Source organism: Pelophylax lessonae (assembly GCF_965119305.1).
Source record: "Pelophylax lessonae genome assembly, chromosome: 2".
NCBI lineage: Eukaryota > Metazoa > Chordata > Amphibia > Anura > Ranidae > Pelophylax > Pelophylax lessonae.
In genome coordinates this window covers 130,333,820-130,353,396 of record NC_138769.1, presented here as the reverse complement: position 1 = coordinate 130,353,396, position 19,577 = coordinate 130,333,820, and the positions used below count along the sequence as shown (strand labels likewise).

The 19,577-nt window shown below is 41.2% G+C and overlaps 1 protein-coding gene across 1 annotated transcript in view; it reads right to left on the bottom strand.

Annotated features, from left to right (window-relative positions):
- UNC119 (unc-119 lipid binding chaperone) overlaps positions 1–19,577 on the bottom strand; it is a 137,400-nt gene that overhangs the window by 21,103 nt on the left and 96,720 nt on the right. The window contains exon 2 of the mRNA XM_082245306.1: positions 10,663–10,776. Within this exon, the coding sequence (XP_082101432.1) occupies positions 10,663–10,776 (114 nt within the window). The remainder of the gene's footprint in view (positions 1–10,662; positions 10,777–19,577) is intronic.

The window sequence follows — 19,577 nt, the reverse complement described above, 5'->3', positions numbered from 1 at the left end:
AATCATCATCGGTGGGTTCATATAGCGCTTATATGTGGTTTACCCCTTGTGTGACTGATACTTTTGAACATCTACCCCCCATACTTTGAAATGACACCCAGTTGTTATGCCAATTATCATTGAGAGGGCGCTGGTCCTGTCATACTAGTTTCTAGCCTAATTTATTTGTGTTTTTTAGTGCTCCCTAATCAGGCTAAGTCCGAGGCCATATCGAGCAAGGGATTTAAAACTGGCGGGGGCGGGCGGGCGGTGGCTGTTAACAATAGTGTATTCACAAGTAACAGGAAAAAATGGAATTGGATGCAGCGGGCCGGGACAGACCATCATTTTGAGTATAAGTCATTCAAAACAGTAGCATATATAAGAGGATGTATAAAATTAATGGTAAAAAAACTAATATGGCATATGTGCAGTCCCACGGCGTTGAAAGATCCAGAGATCCCAGGGGTCCCCAGCAGCGCTCGGGGGATTCATAGGGGCCACAATAGAATTTTCTGAATTACCTGTGGGGCCTTATTAGGACATGCCTGACTTAAGGAATATAGTTTCCAGGCAGTGCTGGTCACTAGGATTATGTTGTAGCCCAGTGAATCTCAAACGGTGTGCCGTGGCACACTAGATTTGCAGGTGTGCATGACTCCGCTGGATAGACATCATGTGTTGTTCGCTGGCAGCCACGGCCGACGCCGCATGAGACTCCACGACTGTGCCGGCCCAGCATACTGATGCAGACACTATGCAGGCCTCACCTATATGAGAATTGGAGCGCGACCCAGATTGGTTGATGTTCACCAGGCCAGACTCGCTCCCCCCAATCCGGATCGCGAATAGCCGGAGGCTGCCAGCAGTCCAGAACAGGTGCCTGCCAGGCAGCACTTCCAGCCAATGAGGTGCTGCGCATGGATCATGGGTAATTTTCTCCTCCCACCCACACAACAAAGCAGGCCCCAATCAGGCCCTATCCCTCCGTACACGGAGCTGAGAAGAAGGTAAGTCTAAGGACGAAAGAAGAGAGAAGAGATGGGGGGTTGGGGACAGATCAGTGTAATCCCCAATATATAAGCAGCAGACTAGTAAAATAGTAAAATAATATATATATATATATATATATATATATATATATATATACATACACACACACACATACACACACAAACAAAAGCAGCAGGAGTCTTTAAGTATAATATATAAAAGCTGCAGTCTTTTAAATTTTTAAGCAGATTTTCTCTCAAAAGCAGGCACATCCTTCACATTGAATTTAAAATTAAATATATAGTTAAAAAAATAAAAAGGTTCTTTACCACAAAAATTGTTAAATATTTTCATGTGTGCCGTGAAAATCTTTAGATCTTTTTGGTGCACCGGAAGACAAAAAACTTTAAAAAACACTGTTTTAGTCATCTAACTGTTCAAATGTTCATTACAATTGAGGCTCACAAGTTTAAAAAAGATGGAGCCTAAAAATAGGAATGATCTGTAATAAATACTGACATGATTATACATGTCAGGGTGAGGTTTAAGTAGGTCAAATGTATGTATGTAGATGATAGTGTGTATCCAGGTCATGGTAAAACTAGTAGTAGTTAGTCACTTTAACTATACGTGTTCTTTAACCTAGAAGATATTTCACGGTTTATCCAAGTAGCTACTAAGTAGACTAAATGTAGGACTTGGCCATGCAGCTCGCCATCTTGAAGCCCTCCAGGAAAAGCATGAGATCCCAATAACCACATATGGGGCATGTCAGTGATGGGGGGGGGGGGGGGGGCTGCACTGCCCAGACTGTGAAAGTGATCAAAACACTTAAATTTTACAGCCGGGAACCAAATGAAGAAAACAAAACGAAGCTTGTGAGGAGCCCTTCACTCTTGGGATGTTACTAGATACATCTAAAAAACTGAACCTTCCCTGACTTAACCAAATCTTTCTTTATTTAGGCCTCACATGCCCCCAATGCCAGGCACTGCAGCTCACGATGGGAGGGTTTAACCAACAGGGAGTGCTGCCAATCTAGAAAGCAGTGGGAAGGACTAGGTGTGGCAGGAAAATGGATTAAAAGCTATAGGCTTGTGAATCAGCAATAATAATGGCAATAGCCACAACCCTGCAACATTTTTTCACCCCATTGACGTGCAAGCAGGCACAATCTACAGTAGAGTGGCAGCACTGCTCTGAATTTCAGAGCAGAGTAGTATTATTGCCACACCATAACATGAAGCTGCGTTAGGCCTCGTTAGGCGATGATGCCTGTATATTGTGAAGGAGCTGTTTTTTGCATTCTCTAACTTCCAGGTGCTGCACGCAGGCAGCCTATTGGGAGTATTTTAGGACGCAGCAGCTTATTCTATTGTGACAGGCATGCAGGTGCAGATGAGTTGTCCCAAAAATGCACTGTCTGCATTTGGAGCCGCTCATCCTAATGTGATAGGTGTGCAAGTGTGGGTGAGTGGCTCCAAATGCAGACAGTGCTGTGTCCTTGCAGGCTCTGCCTCCTAATAGAGCTTGTAGGCTGCCTGCATGCAGCAACTTGAAGTTCCCCTGGATCTATGGTTGGAGAAATCCACCTCAATAGGGTACTGCTGAGTTAACTATTTTAGAAGTGAAAACAACTTCTTCAGATAAGCTCAATCAGCAGACATTACTTTCTGCAAGTAAAACAAGGAAACATGAGAAGTACATTTTGGAAGTGGCAGCTTTAAATGAATCCAGACCACATCTGCCAAAAACTGTGGTCCTATGTGCCTGAGACAGGTCAGAACTCTGAGTCTCTTCCTAAGAGGACTCCTGAACCTTACCACTTTCTCTTCCATATCCTCATCCAAAGAATAATCTTCATGTTCTTGTAACAAGGAAAGTGTATACATTTACACCCAGCCATTAAAACCCAGTGAGAAACCCTGAGGGCTTTTCACACAAGCCTGAGGAGACTGACAAAAATTCCTCCCTAGACACAACGTAATTTGGAAAACTTGCACCTGAAGAAACCGTGGAAAAAGCCAAATAAGGGCAGGAATTCTGAACTCTGACCCTGAGGGCAGCCATTACACAGCAAACTATGTGGGGGCCTGCTCTACCCTTAGAAGGGATTTAAGAGTTCACCCCTTTGTCTTTCTCACCACCTCTCCGCCTGCATTCTGCAATGGCTTTCTTGGGAATATAAAGCATCTCCTTAAAAGAGGAATTATAGGACCACAGCTACAGTAAGTAGTGGCTTAGTGTCTGTGCTGCCATGCTGTGAAAGGAGAGGTGGCACTCCGATATGATGGAAAGTATTCATTTTATTAGATAAAATCCATAAAGATCCATACACAGAACAAGCACAGGGATGCAGGCTGCAGGGCTATCAGAGAGCCCAATCTTCAACCATCACAGCGGGCACGCTGAAAAAGGGCTTTTAGTGGCATGTCTCCTCCTTAGGGGATCACCACCCTGGACTTGTAGGGCATCCTGCCAGGGTCAATACAAGCTACCAAGTACCCATGCCAGTGCTGACTAGCAACCTTGCAGGCTGTCCCTGATCTTTGCAGTGGAATTCAGGTACCATCCCCTTGGGCCCAAGGCCATAGGCAGCTGATCTGGATAAAGCCCTTTCTTTTCCCCAGCAAGGGTGTATGGAACGGCAATAAAATCCATAAGCAAACACTCGTAGAAAGAAGTCTTTAGAGAAACTGCTGAGGCACATCTAGTACCCAAGGACACTAGCACAAAACTGAGTGCTGTGCTGGAGAGTGAAGCCTTCCCATTATTGCCCAGTGCCTATTTACTTGTAGATGGCGGCATAATCTAAGTAAGCCATGAATAAGAAGAAACCCTATGTCCTATGATGTACGATTAAGGCATTGCTATTTGCAATAATGAAATAACCCTGGACATGACCATAGTCAAGTCTTACTCAGAAAAATAAAGTGAATGCAGACCAATAAAGAAGTACGGAAAGGAAATGTCTAAATTTTGAAACAATATTAGGGTTTTACTTATTCTTTTTCTTCCGGAACACAGTACTAGATCATAATGACAACTGATAAAATTAGAAAGAAAATGTCCTAAACAGGAATTGTTGCATTTCCTCTGTTTGCATTTGCTTTATTAACTGGTGTTGCTTTTCTTGTTATAGGTTCCTTATTTTCAAGTGTTCTACAAGCTTTTTCCCTTTCAGTCTGTTTACCTAGTTAAATATAATTTACCACTTGCCAAAAATAGTCACTCTTCCAAAAAAAAAAAAAATTATGCATATTATATATATATTATACACGTACATACAAATATATATACAGTGGTGGATATAAAAAGTCTACACACCCCTGTTAAAATGTCAGGTTTCTGTGATGTAAAAGAATGAGACAAAGATAAATCATTTCAGAACTTTTTCCACCTTTAATGTGACCTATAAATTGTACAACTCAGTTGAACAACAAACTGAAATCTTTTAGGTGGAGGGAAGTAAAAATAAAAAACTAAAATGATATGGTTGCATAGGTGTGCACACCCTGAAACAAATACTTTGTTGAAGCACCTTTTGATTTTATTACAGCACTCAGTACATTGCATCCGGAAAGTATTCAAAGCCTTTCACTTTTTCCACATTTTGTTATGTTACAGCCTTATTCCAAAATGGATTGAATTCCTTATTTTCCTCAAAATTCTACAAACAATACCCTATAATGACAATTTGAGATAAGTTTGTTTGAAATCTTTGCAAGTTTTTTTAAAAATAAAAAACGAAAAAAAAAAAAAAAATCACATGTACATAAGTATTTACAGCCTTTGCTCAATACTTTGCTGAAGTACCTTTGGCACCAATTACAGTCTTAAGTCTTTTTGAGTATGCAGGACCTCCCAAGCTCTATCAGGTTGGATGGGGAGCGTCGGTGCACAGCCATTTTCAGATCTCTCCAGGGATGTCCAATCGGGTTCAAGTCTTGGCTCTGTCCTGAGTCACTCAAGGACATTCACAGAGTTGTCCAGTAGCCACTCCTTTGTTATCTTGGCTGTGTGCTTAGGGTCGTTATCCTGTTGAAAGATGAACCTTTGCCCCAGTCTTAGATCAAGAGCGCTCTGGAGCAGGATTTCATCAACATGTCTCTGTTCATTGCTGCATTCATCTTGCCCTCGATCCTGCCTAGTCTCCCAGTTCCTGCTGCTGAAAAACATCCCAAAAGCTTAATGGTGCCACCACCATGCTTCACTGTAAGAATTGTGTTGGGCAGTTGATGAGCGGTGCCTGGTTTCCTCCAAAATAGGACGCCTGCCATTCAGGGCAAAGAGTTCAATCTTTGTTTCATCAGACCAGAGAATTTTGTTTCTCATGGTCAGAGTCCTTCAAGTGCCTTTGGCAAACTCCAGGTGGGCTGTCATGTGCCTTTTACTGAGAAGTGGCATTGGTCTAGCCACTCTACCATACAAGCCTGGTTGTGGGAGTGCTGCAGAGATGGTTGTTCTTCTTTCGGAAGGTTCTCCTCTCTCCACATAGAAACGCTAAAGCTCTGTCAGAGTGACCATCGGGTTCTTGGTCACCTCCATGACTAAGGCCCTTCTCCCCCGATCGCTCAGTTTGGCTGGGCGGCCCACTCTAGGAAGAGTCCTAGTGGTTCCAAACTTCTTAAATTTACGGATGATGGAGGCCACTGTGCTCATTGGGACCTTCAAAGCTGCAGAATTCTTTCTGTACCTTCCCCTGATCTGTGCATCGATACAATCCTGTCTCAGAGCTCTACAGACAATACCTTGGTCTTCATGGCTTGGTTTGTGCTCTGACATGCACTGTTAACTGTGGGACCTTACCTGTGTGTGTTTTTCCAAATCATGCCCAATCAACTGAATTCCCCACAGGTGGACTCCAATCAAGTTGTAGAAACATCTCAAGGATGATCAGGGGAAACAGGTGCACTTGAGCTCAATTTTGAGTGGCGGGCAAAGGCTGTGACATCACGTGACGACAGGAGGGGCACTGCCACCAGGTGACGAAGCCGGGTAGCCCCACCATTGCCTATATAAGAGCTGTCAAAGCAGGGAGAAGAGGCAGAAGCGTAATTTTTATATTATTTTTCGGGTCCAGCGGGGGTCATGATGGACGATGGATTTACATTGAGGGACACTATTTTTTTTTATTTTTTAATAAAGGACTTGTCAAAAACGTTTTCCTTTAGTTCTTACTTCTTGACACTTTTTTGGTGAATGGGTAGGGGTACCTATGTACCCGATACCCATTCACATGAGGGGGGGCAGGATCTGGGGGGGGCACCTTATTAAAAGAGGGCTTCCAGATTCCAATAAGCCCCCCACCCGCAGACCCCCACAACCGCAGCCCAGGGTTGACAGGAAGAGGCCCTGTCAACCCTCCCCCTACCTTTCCTGGCATGCCAGACTGCATGCTCAGATAAGGGTCTGGTATGGATTTTACATTAAAAGCCATTTTTTTTTTTTTACATTTTGGCATGGAGTTCCCCTTAAAATCTATACCAGACCCAAAGGGCCTGGTATGGATTTTGGGGGCGTGGGGACTCCACACCATGTTTTTCTTTTTTTTTCTGGTGTGGAGTTCCCCTAAAATCTATACCAGACCCAAAGGGCCTGGGATAGATTTTGGGGGGGGACCCCATGCCATTTTTGTTTTTAATTCTGTCATAGGGTTCCCCTTAACCACTTAAATACAGGCAACTTTTTACCCTCTTCCTGCCCAGACCAATTTTCAGAGTTTAGTGCTCAGCGAACACATGAACAGCTGATGTTCAAGTCGAACTTTCGTTCAACTGGAACACACAGCCCATACCTATTGATGATAACTGTCTTCATTGTGTTCCATAATTATGGGAACAAAACCCTCATAATGGGACTTTTAACGGCAACAAATAGTTTGCATAGAAAATTGCAACTTTGAGCAGATTATTAAAATTATACAAAATCTTTATTGTTATTATAAAAAATAAAAGATTTATACATTACTCCGTATTAAAATGATTATTAAAAAATTCCTAGATATTCTATGGTACACTCGGATTTCCAATTGATATCACTAAACAGGAAATTCAAGTAAAGAACACCCAACGCATTTCAAAATTTAATTTCTTTTTCTTTTCTTCTTCAGGGGTGCATGAACATATTAGGAAATAGAGTTATTTTCTAAAGTAAGAACATAACAATAAGAAATATTGCATATATTGCATCAGTACAATTTTATAAACATTTTATGTATTAATATTAATACCTGTATAGAAGTAACTAGGCATTTAGGTGAATAACCAGAATTAACGATAGGACAAATATCATTGAATATTGTTCTCCAGACATCACTGAGGGGGGAAGCAAAGGCCTGCATCTGACCTGTGAGTCACTGGGGTCGGATGAGTCACAGTAAACACATGTTGTGCGTTTTAACATTATTAAGGCAAGATAGAACAAATTAATTGTGTGGACCACTTATGAGGGGCCATGGTGTGTAACTGAAAATTACCTTTTGATAAAGATGTAAATATATACATGCAAATGCCTATGGAGTACAAGTAGTTTTTTGGCATCACTTGTTTCACTGGTATTGAACCTTAAGGGGTGTCCCTTTAAATAGAGTGGACATTACACCGTCTGGGATGACAGAAAAATAATTTAGTAAGTAGGGTGTCCATCTGTAATTTTATGTTGTAGAAATTTTCGGACTGACAAAGTATATTGATCCCAAAAGGACATATATATATGTATACATACATATATACCGGTTTTGTTTAATTTGTATTATTGAATGTAACAGATTTAAAATAATCTTGAGTTGTCCAAAAATATCATAATGGATAGGTGCAGGAGTGGATGGAAGCAATCCTCCTAAGAGTAAAACTTTCACTATCTGCAGCAGGATAGAATGGTATAAAATCAGAAGATTGATGGCACAACATGAGAGTAGAGACTAAATATGAAGAAAACCGATTAAATGTAGTAAATCTGATTATGAACTTACCAATGATGAATTATCTGTCTTATCAAAAGATCTCAGCTTTTGCCCTACTCACAGTATAGACAAATTCGAAGTCATCAAAGACCTTCAACTTTTTGCCAGAAAATTATTTCAAAACCTTGTATAGTCATCAAGCCAACAATTACAAATTCGCCGCTACTTCCAATGCCATTGATACAGAGTGAATAGAGGACCTCGTCTTATCACTTGATGATGGTGAGGCACTAGATCTAATTGATCATCTTAATTTGTCTCAACTTGAACCATCTAGCACTGTTATCCCTCAAGTGCATCCATAAGTAAAAAGAAGTCCGATAAATTCCCCCCCTTGAGCTTGAACTCAAATGTGTCAGCTTTTGTTAAGCTAACATGTGGGGAAATCAATAAACTGAAAGTAACTAACTGAACAAGAAAAGTTTCTATCACTATAAGCACAATCTAACTTATCCCAACAACTTGAATATCACAATCAAGCCCTCCAACAAGAGGGCCAACGTTGCGATAATGAGTAATGAAAAATACATTACTATATTCATGAAAATTCTCAAAAATGAATCATGGTATTAACCCATCTAAAATTCAGTAATTGAAAGATTCAAAAAATAATTTTACTCACTAGTGGACTCTGCTTATTCAAATGGAGTAATCAAAAAACTGACTGGGAATTCATTAGAACTGAATATCCCCGAACACTTACTTATTATGTTCTTCCCAAATTACACAAAGAAACATATCCACCTCCGGGGCGGCCCATAATATCAGGCAAAGCCTCCCTAAGTAAATATACTGATGACCACTTAAGGCCCTACACAACCAGTCATCCTAGCTACATTCAAGACCCTTTTCATCTTCTCCGTATTCTAGATGGTTTATGTACAACTTAATCAGCATTATTAGTAGCCATTGATGAAGAGGCATCCTGTATCAGACATATTTTATCACAACATTCACGTCATCAATGGCAACTTAATGAGTTCATTCTGACCTCTCTCAATTTAATCTTACGCCATAATGTTTTCACACTCAATGGCTCCCACTACCTCCAGGTGCAGGGCGTAGCGATGGGGACTTGCTGTGTCCCATCCTACATCAATCTGTACTTGTGGGAGTGGGAGCGTGACATTATACTCCAAGAAGCTCTATCTGTGTATACGGACCATATAACATTATAGTACCCTTACATAGACGACATTTTCGTCATTCGGGATTGCTCCTTTGAATTATTACAATCCTTTCTACACAACCTAACGAGAATGCACTAAATCTTAAAATTTACAATGAACTGTGACCTCAATTCCATAACATTCTTAGACATAGAGATCCATAAAATTAGAGATGGATCTCTATCGAGCAGCCCCTTCAGAAAAAGCACAGCGGGAAATTCCATTCTCCACGCTACCAGTTTCCATCAGCGGTCACTGGTCTCATCAATACTGTACAGTCAATATCTTAGAATTCACCAAAACTGCTCTGACTAGATCACTTTTAAGCATGAAGCTGATCAATTAAAACAGAGATTACTTGCTTGAGGTTATTCCATCACATCCCTCAAAAAAACATATAAATAAATGCACAGTGCATAAAACCCATCAGGAACTACTATATGGTTAAAAAAAAATCCCTTTAGGAATTATCACAAGATTCTCTTGCCAGCAGTCCCAGATCACCAAAATTGTATCAAAATATTGGCATCTACTGCCATGGACCACAGAGACCTGCTTTCACTGCTTTTTTACAGATGAGCTACCTCGGTTAGGGACATATTAGTCCAAAGTGAATTTAAAAGTTCCAACAGAATGGACCCTTGTAAATTACTAGGAATCTTTACCTGTGGTGGCTGCAACTACTGCAGATACATAAACACTGACTCACAAGTTTAACTACCAAATGAACAAATCTTTAAACCCAATGGCGTAGTATATCTTCTCACGTTGCGAATGCTACTGTTTCTATGTAGGAAAAACTAAAAATGAGTTCTGGAAGAGAGCGTATAGACACATTCTGTCTATACACACATTTAACCCACTCATCCCCAGTTAGGACCTCCATAGGCGCGAGGGATATACACCTATTGGAGTTTATATCTCTACCAGAGAGGACAGATGTCTTACTTTGTATGCATCTAATTCTCATACATATACAGGTCTATTGCCAAGCTTTGCATTACCTCATTGAATAAGCCTGACGATTCCAAATTCCTTTGCCTGGAACACTCTGTACAGAGCCAATCCAAGCGGCTCTATACGTTTAGATTACTGTAACTGGCCAGTCCTATACATCCAATCTTCATTTGTGACCTGTATACTAACCCTTCACTTCCCTTCATCTGCTTCATGCCTTCCTCTCACAGTATGTCACCTGTCCATTAACCTGTATGCTCTATATCTAGTCCACCATTACCAGCATTTTTCTTCATTTCCAAAAAATTGTGGCATAAAAGATTCCACTTTGAGGTGTCTACTTTCCAAAAAAAGGTGTAATTTTTTGGGGTGGTTTCATTTTCATAGAATTTTTAATTTTAATCAAAAACAAGGAACCTTTTTTTTTTTTCTTTTTTTTTTAAAGAAAATACTAATCGGTCGCTTAAAAAAAAAAATACATAAAATTAATTTAGGTACAGTGTTGCATGTTTCGAGCAATTGTCAAAGTATCACAGCACTGGAAACTGGCCCAGTAAAGAAGGGGTAAAAACAGAATAGTAGTTAATAAAATAACCTCACCTGATGCTGGTGGCTTTGTGATTTCAAATAGAACTGTTCCTGACTCCATGTCTCGGATTTTAAATCTTGTGAAGTCTATCTTGTAAATATTTTCTTCTGGGGTGCATAAATAATCTGTGAAAAGAGCAAATAGATGGTTAGATTTTGGGAATAAATCCTTACTCCAAGAACTGATGGAAAAAGATGTCTGCAAGGTAAAATGTTAACAATGTTCATCACTTTAGGTTGGTCATGCACTGCACAGGTTCTGCTGTTCTGAGTATTGCCTGGGTCAATTTACACTGGCCGAATATCGGGTGGCATCAGCCGGTTCAACAGAAACCGGCCGACATGTGGCCCGTGGGCATGGCAGCCAGTCCGACAGAAGAAGCAGCGGTTAAACTAGTTTAACTGCTTTCGGATCGCCCCCCGCAGAAATACTGCGGCCGGCTGGCCTTCCTGCGCGAACCGCCGTAGGTATACGTCGGTCGCGAGCCTGCAGCTAGGGGGGCTCCAATGCACGGGGCAGGCGGCCCCGCTGAAAGAGAAGAACGGTCAGCTGTTGTAAACACAGCTGACTGTTCTTCTCCCTGAAATGATCATAGTGCCCCTGTGATCCTTCTATATAGGATCACAGGTCTCTGTGATCATTTCACAAGCCCCGCCCCCATACAGTTAGAAACATGCTCCTAGGTACACATTTAACCCTTTGATCGCCCCTGGGTAACCCCTTCCCTGCCAATGGCATTATTACAGTAACAGTGCAGATTTTTAGCACTGATTACTGTAGTAATGTCCCTGGTACCCCTCAAAATTGTCAAAAATGTCAGTTAGGGGTCCGATCTGTCCGCCGCAATGTCGCAGTGCCGCAAAAGATTGCAGATCACCGCCATTACTAGTAAAAAAAAAAAAAGAAAAAAACAATAGAAATTACATAAATCTTTCCCCTAGTTTGTAGACGCGATAACTTTTGCGCAAACCAATCAAAATACGCTTATTGTGATTTTTTTTTACCAAAAATATGTAGCAGACAACAAACTGGCCTAAAATGTTAAACAAATTTTGATTTTTTAATTTTGTTTTGTTTTTTTGGGAATGTTTTATAGCAGAATGTGAAATTTTTTTTTTCTGAATTGTTGCTCTATTTTTGTTTATAGCACAAAAAATAGAAATCGCAGAGGTGATCAAATACCACCAAAGGAAAGCTCTATTTGTGGGAAAAAAAGGAGATCAATTTTATTTAGATACAGCGCCGCACGACCGCGCAATTGTCCGTTAAAGTAACGCAGTGCCGAATAGCAAAAAACGGCCTGATCATTAAGGGGGCAAATCCTTCCTGTCCAGAAGTGGTTAAGCAATCAGCCATTTTATTGTATAGACAGCTATATGCAAATTGTGACTTTTAGGTTACATCTGAACTCCAGACAAACAGCAAAAAACGCATCTGAGATGCGTATACAGGAGGCGTTTTACCAAACCAAAAGGAGAGTGACTTTTACTATTTAAAAGCTGCACTACTTGACTCAGTAAGCGACATAGGCGACCACTGCAAAGAAACTGCTGCTTTCACACATAGCAATCGCTCTCTGCAACATCCTGTCACGAGGAAAGGGGTTTGTACTCGTGGCTCAATTAGAAACATAACAGTGAGAAAATTAGGATTTACCCTTTTGTTGCACAGTTAATACAGTATATCCAGCAAACATAAGGAAACTTCAGTTGAGGTTTATGGCGTTCTACATCTCAAGAACTGCATTCATGGCTGTTAACAGGACAATGAGTTATCCAAGTAACCTACAAATGGCCACCCAACAAAGCTTCCTCCGGTTGCATGCAGCCCATGTATTCTGGCAGCTGGATGCTCATTTATATAGTGTAGCACAGAATCTGTGCAGCAAAGCTACTACCCCGTCAATTTTTAGCTCTGCGCCATTCAGATTCTGCCTTGTGTTAGGGCTCTGACCATCAAGCATTTATCTGCCATACTCCTCACTAACTTTTTTCAGTAATCTGATGATGTGGGAACCTCTTTTGCTTCTCTTCAGAAGAGATATTCCCAAACACACCTACTATAACCTTCTTTCTGCCTTTCTCGTACAGAATGTTTGACCAAAATAATGACATATCTGTACTATGACATTTCTCAAAGCCACCTATCTGCTTTGAAATCTCAAGCCCGATTAGTGGTCACCTCCAATATACTGGTACCATGTTTCTACTGTGCTTGCTTGTCAACATCACCAAACACCACTATCCACTTAGTGCAGGTTCACACTACTGCGGCACGACTTTGGGGGCGACCTGTGAAGTCGCGTGCACCGCGACTTCGGCACGACTTGCACGGACTTCACATAATGGAAGTCAATGCAAGTCGCTCCAATGTCGCCCCGAAGTAGTACAGGAACTATTTTCTAAGTCGGAGCGAATTGAGTCGCTCCTATTAGAACGGTTCCCGTAGCACAGAATGGAACGCGACTTGTCAGGCTGACCAGTCGCCTGACAAGTCGCGGTAGCGTGAACCGAGACTTACACTCTTGAAATACAGCCACCTTATAAAATTGTTCTATAAATTCTTACATTTGTGCTGTGTGTATGGCAAGCATCCATTCTATATAAAGAATGACATCTCACAATCTCAAAAGAAGCACAAAGTAGGCAGAGAACTATGGTAGGGTTCTTAAAGCAGCGGAGATTAGGAGCACTTTCAATTATGCAGCGGGAAAGTCATGAAGAACTGTCCAGACTACTAAGGTCAGACATTTTTATAGCTAACGGTACAAGGCTAAGGGTGTGAATTTTTTTGGAAAGAAATATTAATCCTTATGATTGAAAGAAAGGTAAAACCAACCTATTCGCTATGAACCTAATTTGAAGTCCTACTGGCAGCCAATAGGCCTGGCAATAATGATGCATTTGGCAGTCTGGCAAAGAGTATAGGAACCGATTGAGCAAACTATTGGGAATCTGTCATCCTAAAAAGATTCCAATACCCTGCTTTAAGTGGACATAAACAAACCTATACAATGTACTTACCAAAAGCTAAACTCTTGTGAAGCAATTTTAGTTTTTCACAAGGTAATAAGACTAGACCAGGTATAGAATAAATACAATGATTGCATATCATTGCAATTGCACTGCAAGTTAAACATCCCACAGTTTACTTCTATACAGTGCATCCAGAAAGTATTCACAGCGCTTCACTTTAACCGCATTTTGTTATGTTACAGCCTTATACCCCATAATGGAAACGTGAAAGAAGTTTGTTTGAAGTCTTTAAAAATGTATTAAAAATCACATGTACATAAATATTTACAGCCTTTGCCATGGCACTCTAGATTGAGCTCAGGCGCATCCTGTTTCCACTGATCATCCTTGAGATGTGTTTACAACTTGATTGCAGTCCACCTGTGGTAAATTCCGTTGATTTGGAAAGGCACACACTTGTCTATATAAGGTCCCGCAGTTACCAGTGCATGTCAGAGGACAAACCAAGCTATGAAGTCCAAGGAATTGTCTGTAGACCTCCGAGGACAGATACAGAAACATTTCTGCAGTCTCAATGAGCACACTGGCCTCCATCGGTAAATGGAAGAAGTTTGGAACCACCAGGACTCCTCCTAAAGTGAGCCAATTTGAGCGATCAGGGGGAGAAGGGCCTTAGTCAGGAAGGTGACCAAAAATCCGATGGTCACTCTGACAGAGCCCCAGCGTTTCTCTGTGGAGAGAGGAGAACCTTCCAAAAAAATAACACTAATCTCTGCAGCACTCCCACAATCAGGCCTGTAGGGTAGAGTTGCCAGGTGGAAACCACTTCTCAGTAAAAGGCACATGACAGCCCACCTACAGTTTGCCAAAAGGCACCTGAAGGACCCTCAGTCCATGAGAAACAAAATTCTCTGGTCTGATGAAACAAGGATTAAACTCTTTGGCCTGAATGGAAAGTGTCTTGTCTGGAGGAAACCAGGCACCACTCATCACCTGGCCAATACCATCCCTACAGTGAAGCATGGTGGTGGCAGCATCATGCTGTGGGGATGTGTTTCAGTGGCAGGAACTGGGAGACTAGTCGGAATCAAGGTAAAGATGAATGCAGCAATGTACAGAGACATAATTGATGAAATCCTACTCCAGAGCGCTCTTGACCTCAGACTAGGGCGAAGGTTCATCTTCCAACAGGACAACGACCCTAAGCACACAGCCAAGACAGCAAAGGAGTGGCTACAGGGGACAACTCTGTCAATGTCCTTGAGTGGCCCAGAGAGAGCCCAGACTTGAACCCGATTGAACATCACTGAAGAGATCTGAAAATGGCACCAATGCTCCCTGTCCAATCTGATGGAGCTTGAGAAGTCCTGCAAAGAAGAATAGGAGAAACTGCCCAAAAATAGGTGTGCCAAGCTTGTAGCATTATACTCAAAAAGACTTGAGGCTGTAATTGGTGGCAAAAGTGCTTCAACAAAGTATTGAGCAAAGGCTTTGAATACTTATGTACATGTGATTATTTTCTTTTTTTTTTTCTTTGGAAAGATTTTCAACAAACTTCTTTCACGTTGTCATTATGGAGTATTGTTTGTAGAATTTTGAGGAAAATAATGAATTTAATCAATTTTGGAATAAGGCTGTAACATAACAAAATGTGGAAAGAGTTAAGGGCTTTGAATACTTTCTGGATGCACTGTAGATACAGCATAGGCACTAGACCACCAGAATACATTTTACCCTTCAGATTATCACATCATACGGTTTCCTAAGTCATAATGTATGAAAGGAAAGATTTCTACACTATACACCTCTAAATCCATGCCAAAATTAACCCACACACCAGCAGGATTAAAAGTTAAAGGCAAAGTTAGAGGAGAAAGACTGCGAAGAAGCCTTCAGGTCACATTTGTATGTTTCACCAGCTGTTAACAATAAATGATTACAATACCTAGGGCAAGTTTGGTTAATTAAACCAAGACATTTTACCAACAGCCAATGTGTAAAAAATATAAGAAAAGCCTAAAAAACTAAGTAAACTTAGGTATAGGATCCAAATACACGATTCCCCCCCGGCTTTGTACAATGTAGTAATCAGTGAATAAGCAATCAATCACTAGGCCCGAGTACCGTCATATGACGGTGGGCCAAGCCAAATGTAACCCAATTTTCAAAAATCTTCAACTCAAATTTTTTCTGTGTCAGAACAGTTAAAGTTTTACTAAACCCACAACAGTAAATTCACTCTGTATATACAGTAAAGCATGCTTGGTATACACATTGTGGAGCCTAAGGTATTAATCCTCTGCACTGTGTAAAAAGGCTGTTTGATCCTGTCTTATCTGATCCTCCCCTTCTTCCACTGTCCCCAAACCATCTCCTCATAGTACAAAGCCATTGGAGTCACTATGCACATGCTCAGTTTGTCAGGCCTATTTCTTTGCAATCACAAAAAAAAACCTGTTCTCTGCTGATTGAAGAGTGCTAGCTCTGACTCAGCAGGAGGCATGTCAGATCTCTGCAGACAGACCACTGATTCCACAGTGGGAGCAAGGGCCCTTCACTACATTGTGCTGCCCTGGGACAGACTTTAATATTTAGGCAGCTGTTTATCGAAAATGAACTGTTAGGGCTCATTCACAGCAGCTGGTCTGTTGCAAGGCATTAACATGTATTGTGTTTTGTGCATTAGCATGCAAAACGTAAAGACAGACCATAAGGCACCACAATGGACCTAAAATTGTGCATGCATGTTGGCAGAACAGCACAATGCAAGGCAACACTTCTGAAAACAAATTCTGCTCTGTAGATCTATACAACATGATGCTTAATTTGCAACAAAGTGTGAAACTGGCTAAACAAAACTATGCATGTGGATCAGAAGGACTTGCAAGAGCCTACAGTCCTATCTTCAAATGAATAATTATACAAAGATCTATAAATACTGATAAAAAGTAAAACTAAGAGGACTGTAATATATATATTTTAGATCATTTGCTATGTTTCCTGATAGCATTAGCAGTTCAGATATTTCATTTGTTGCTCAGGGATGCTCTTTAAACAGACGATAGCAGCAGTTTGCATTAATAAGTGTCACAAATATTACAGCTGGCTGCACAGTGCATTATTTGTAAATGCTGATTGACTAAAACCATACAACTCTTAAGCCGCTTTGCAACCTCATTAAGTCGGCATTCCTGAAATAGAAACAGATTAAGAGTTGCCACGGCTCCATAATGGTCTGTCAGCTCATCTTCCATAAACACAGGTAACTTGGCTCCATCCTACCTAGCTCACCGCTAGAGCTGGATATTGATTTCACTGGCAGGTACGGTTACAGCCATCAGTCATTCCACATGGAAATAGGACAGGAAGGCAGAGACACAGGAGATTAATCCCTGTGTGTGTCATTATCAGCATGGTGAAAGAAAGGATAGTGAGGGAACATTGTGCAGCAGTGCTACAGCAGTTTGTAATGTCACACCATGCTGGAAAATCGTAATCAAGCTATACACCAAGTTATAACAAGGTTTTATTCTACAAAATGTACTAAGACAGCCTTTTTCAACCAGGGTGCCCAGAGGTTTCCTCAGGGGTGCTTTGGCAAAATACCTAAAAATTGCCCAAAATTTGTATACAAGCCGGTGTGTGGATAAAACCTGCCTTTTAGTTACACAAAGCCACAGGTTTTCATTGTGCACCATTACAACCTTCTAGCTGCCGGCCATGGCATCATCAGTTGATAAGGAGCAGCATTCTTCAACCAGGGTGCCTTGAGGCTTCTTCAGGGGTACCTTGACAAAATGGCAAACAATTTATCAAAAATTGTATACAAGCCAGCAAGTGGATGAAGCCTGCCTTTTAGTTACACAAAGCCATGGGTTTTCATTGTACACCATTACAACCTTCTAGCTGCCGGCCATGGCATCATCGGTTGATAAAGAGCAGCATTCTTCAACCAGGGTGCCTTGAGGCTTCTTCAGGGGTGCCTTGACAAAATGCCAAAAAATGTATCAAAAATTGTATACAAGCCAGCAAGTGGATGAAGCCTGCCTTTTAGTTACTTGGGTTTTCATTATGCACCATTTAGACTTTCTAGACACTAGCATCCTAAAAACCAATGACATCACCAGTTGATAAGGAGGATATCTGTCACCTCCACAGAATCCTTGTTTGACCCTTTTCTGCCCCTCTCCCTCAGCATTGGGGTCACATTAGCTGACTGATGGAGAGAAATTGAGGGAGAAAAGAAACATTGGAATACAAGTCAGTACCAGCGTGCAAAAGTGTATTTGCTTTGGAAGAAAAAAAATCACCTCTAACATTGGGTGTCCTACATGTGGATGTTGCTGTATTGTGTAAAACTATTACAATAGTTTTACACTAATTTTAGAATGGGGTGCCTCGAGATTGTACATAATTTTAAAGGATGCCTTGAGATTGTCTATACTTTTAAAGGGTGCCTTGACAGAAAAAAAGGTTGAGAAACACGGATATAGAGGATGTCAGTCGCCTGCATAGCATCTTTATTTGCCCCTTCCCTGCCCCTCTCCATCAGCGTTGGGGGTCACATTAGCTGAGTGATGGAGAAAAACTGAGGGAGAAGAGAAAGATTGGAATACTAGTCAGTACCAATGTGCAAAAGTGTATTTTCTTTGGAAGAATAAATCACCTCTAAAGTTGGGTGTCCTACTTGTGTGGATGTTTCTGCATTATGAAGAGATATTAAAATAGGTTTTACATTTTTGAATGGGGTGCCTCCAGGCTGTCCATCATTTTTAAAGGGTGCCTTGGCTGAAAAAAAAAAAAAAAAGGTTGAGAAACACTGTACTAATATTTAAAATCAGACACCCTCTGACAGGAAAACCCAGTTATTTATTATGGCTCATGTTGTTGGTTTGTTTGCAATACGCTCATTATTGCGTGTACGGGCGAACCGGCATTGAGGAAAGTCTACTGGCAATAAAAACCTTCCCATAGATGTGTAGACGCGTTCGCTCTACATAAACATCTCCGCCGGCAAACACTCCATGGACAATGCGTGGGTCTGTTTGCCGATATAGATCTATGTGTATTTCGGTGTGGAGTCAATATCGTTTTGATATCTATCTGCCTTTATGAAGGGTCACACGCTCATGTCTTTCTACTGTACCTGATCACCATAGTAGAAACAGCATGGCTCTTTCCCTGCAGATAGCCTCATGTCTATGGGAACAGTAGTATAATCCTATTAGGCATTGTTCTCTGAAGCTTTCCTAAATGGGATTCACACCAGTAGTAGGGCAGGAATACATGCACGAGTTTGATTAGAGCAGCGTTCATGGTTCTACACGCTGGTGTCATTGTGTAGGGTTAGGCAGGAAGCCATGCACACTGTTCTGCTTATTCACGATTGTGTACTCCCCCTTTCTAATGTATATTTGAATATATACAAGTGTGTCATTGGCTGATTCTATGTGAGTAACGTGTAATAAATGGATTTTTGTAAGAACTTACCGTAAAATCCTTTTCTCTTAAGCTCATTGACAGACGTAGTCTTCTTGATTCTCAAGAGCTGGGTTATGTTGTCTCCGCAGGAGTAGGACTAGGCAGAATGACAAAACGTTCTGGCTCCACCCTAGGGGGCAGTCCCTGAGGGTATATCCTCCCTCTCTCTGCTACAGGGAATCAGTTCTGTTTAAAGCAGTACAGAGAAATTAACCCAACCCAACTCAATGATAGAGGGGCGGGTACTACGTCTGTCAATGAGCTTAAGAGAAAAGGATTTTACGGTAAGTTCTTACAAAAATCCATTTTTCTCTATCGCTCATTGACAGACGTAGTCTTCTTGATTCTCAAGAGCTGGGACATCCAGAAGCAGTGCCACAAATGAGGGGTGGGATTGACAAAATCAAATCCAATCTAGTAGGCCCAACCGGTGCCAAACTAGAAGTTTTAAAGGCTCATTATAAACAAAG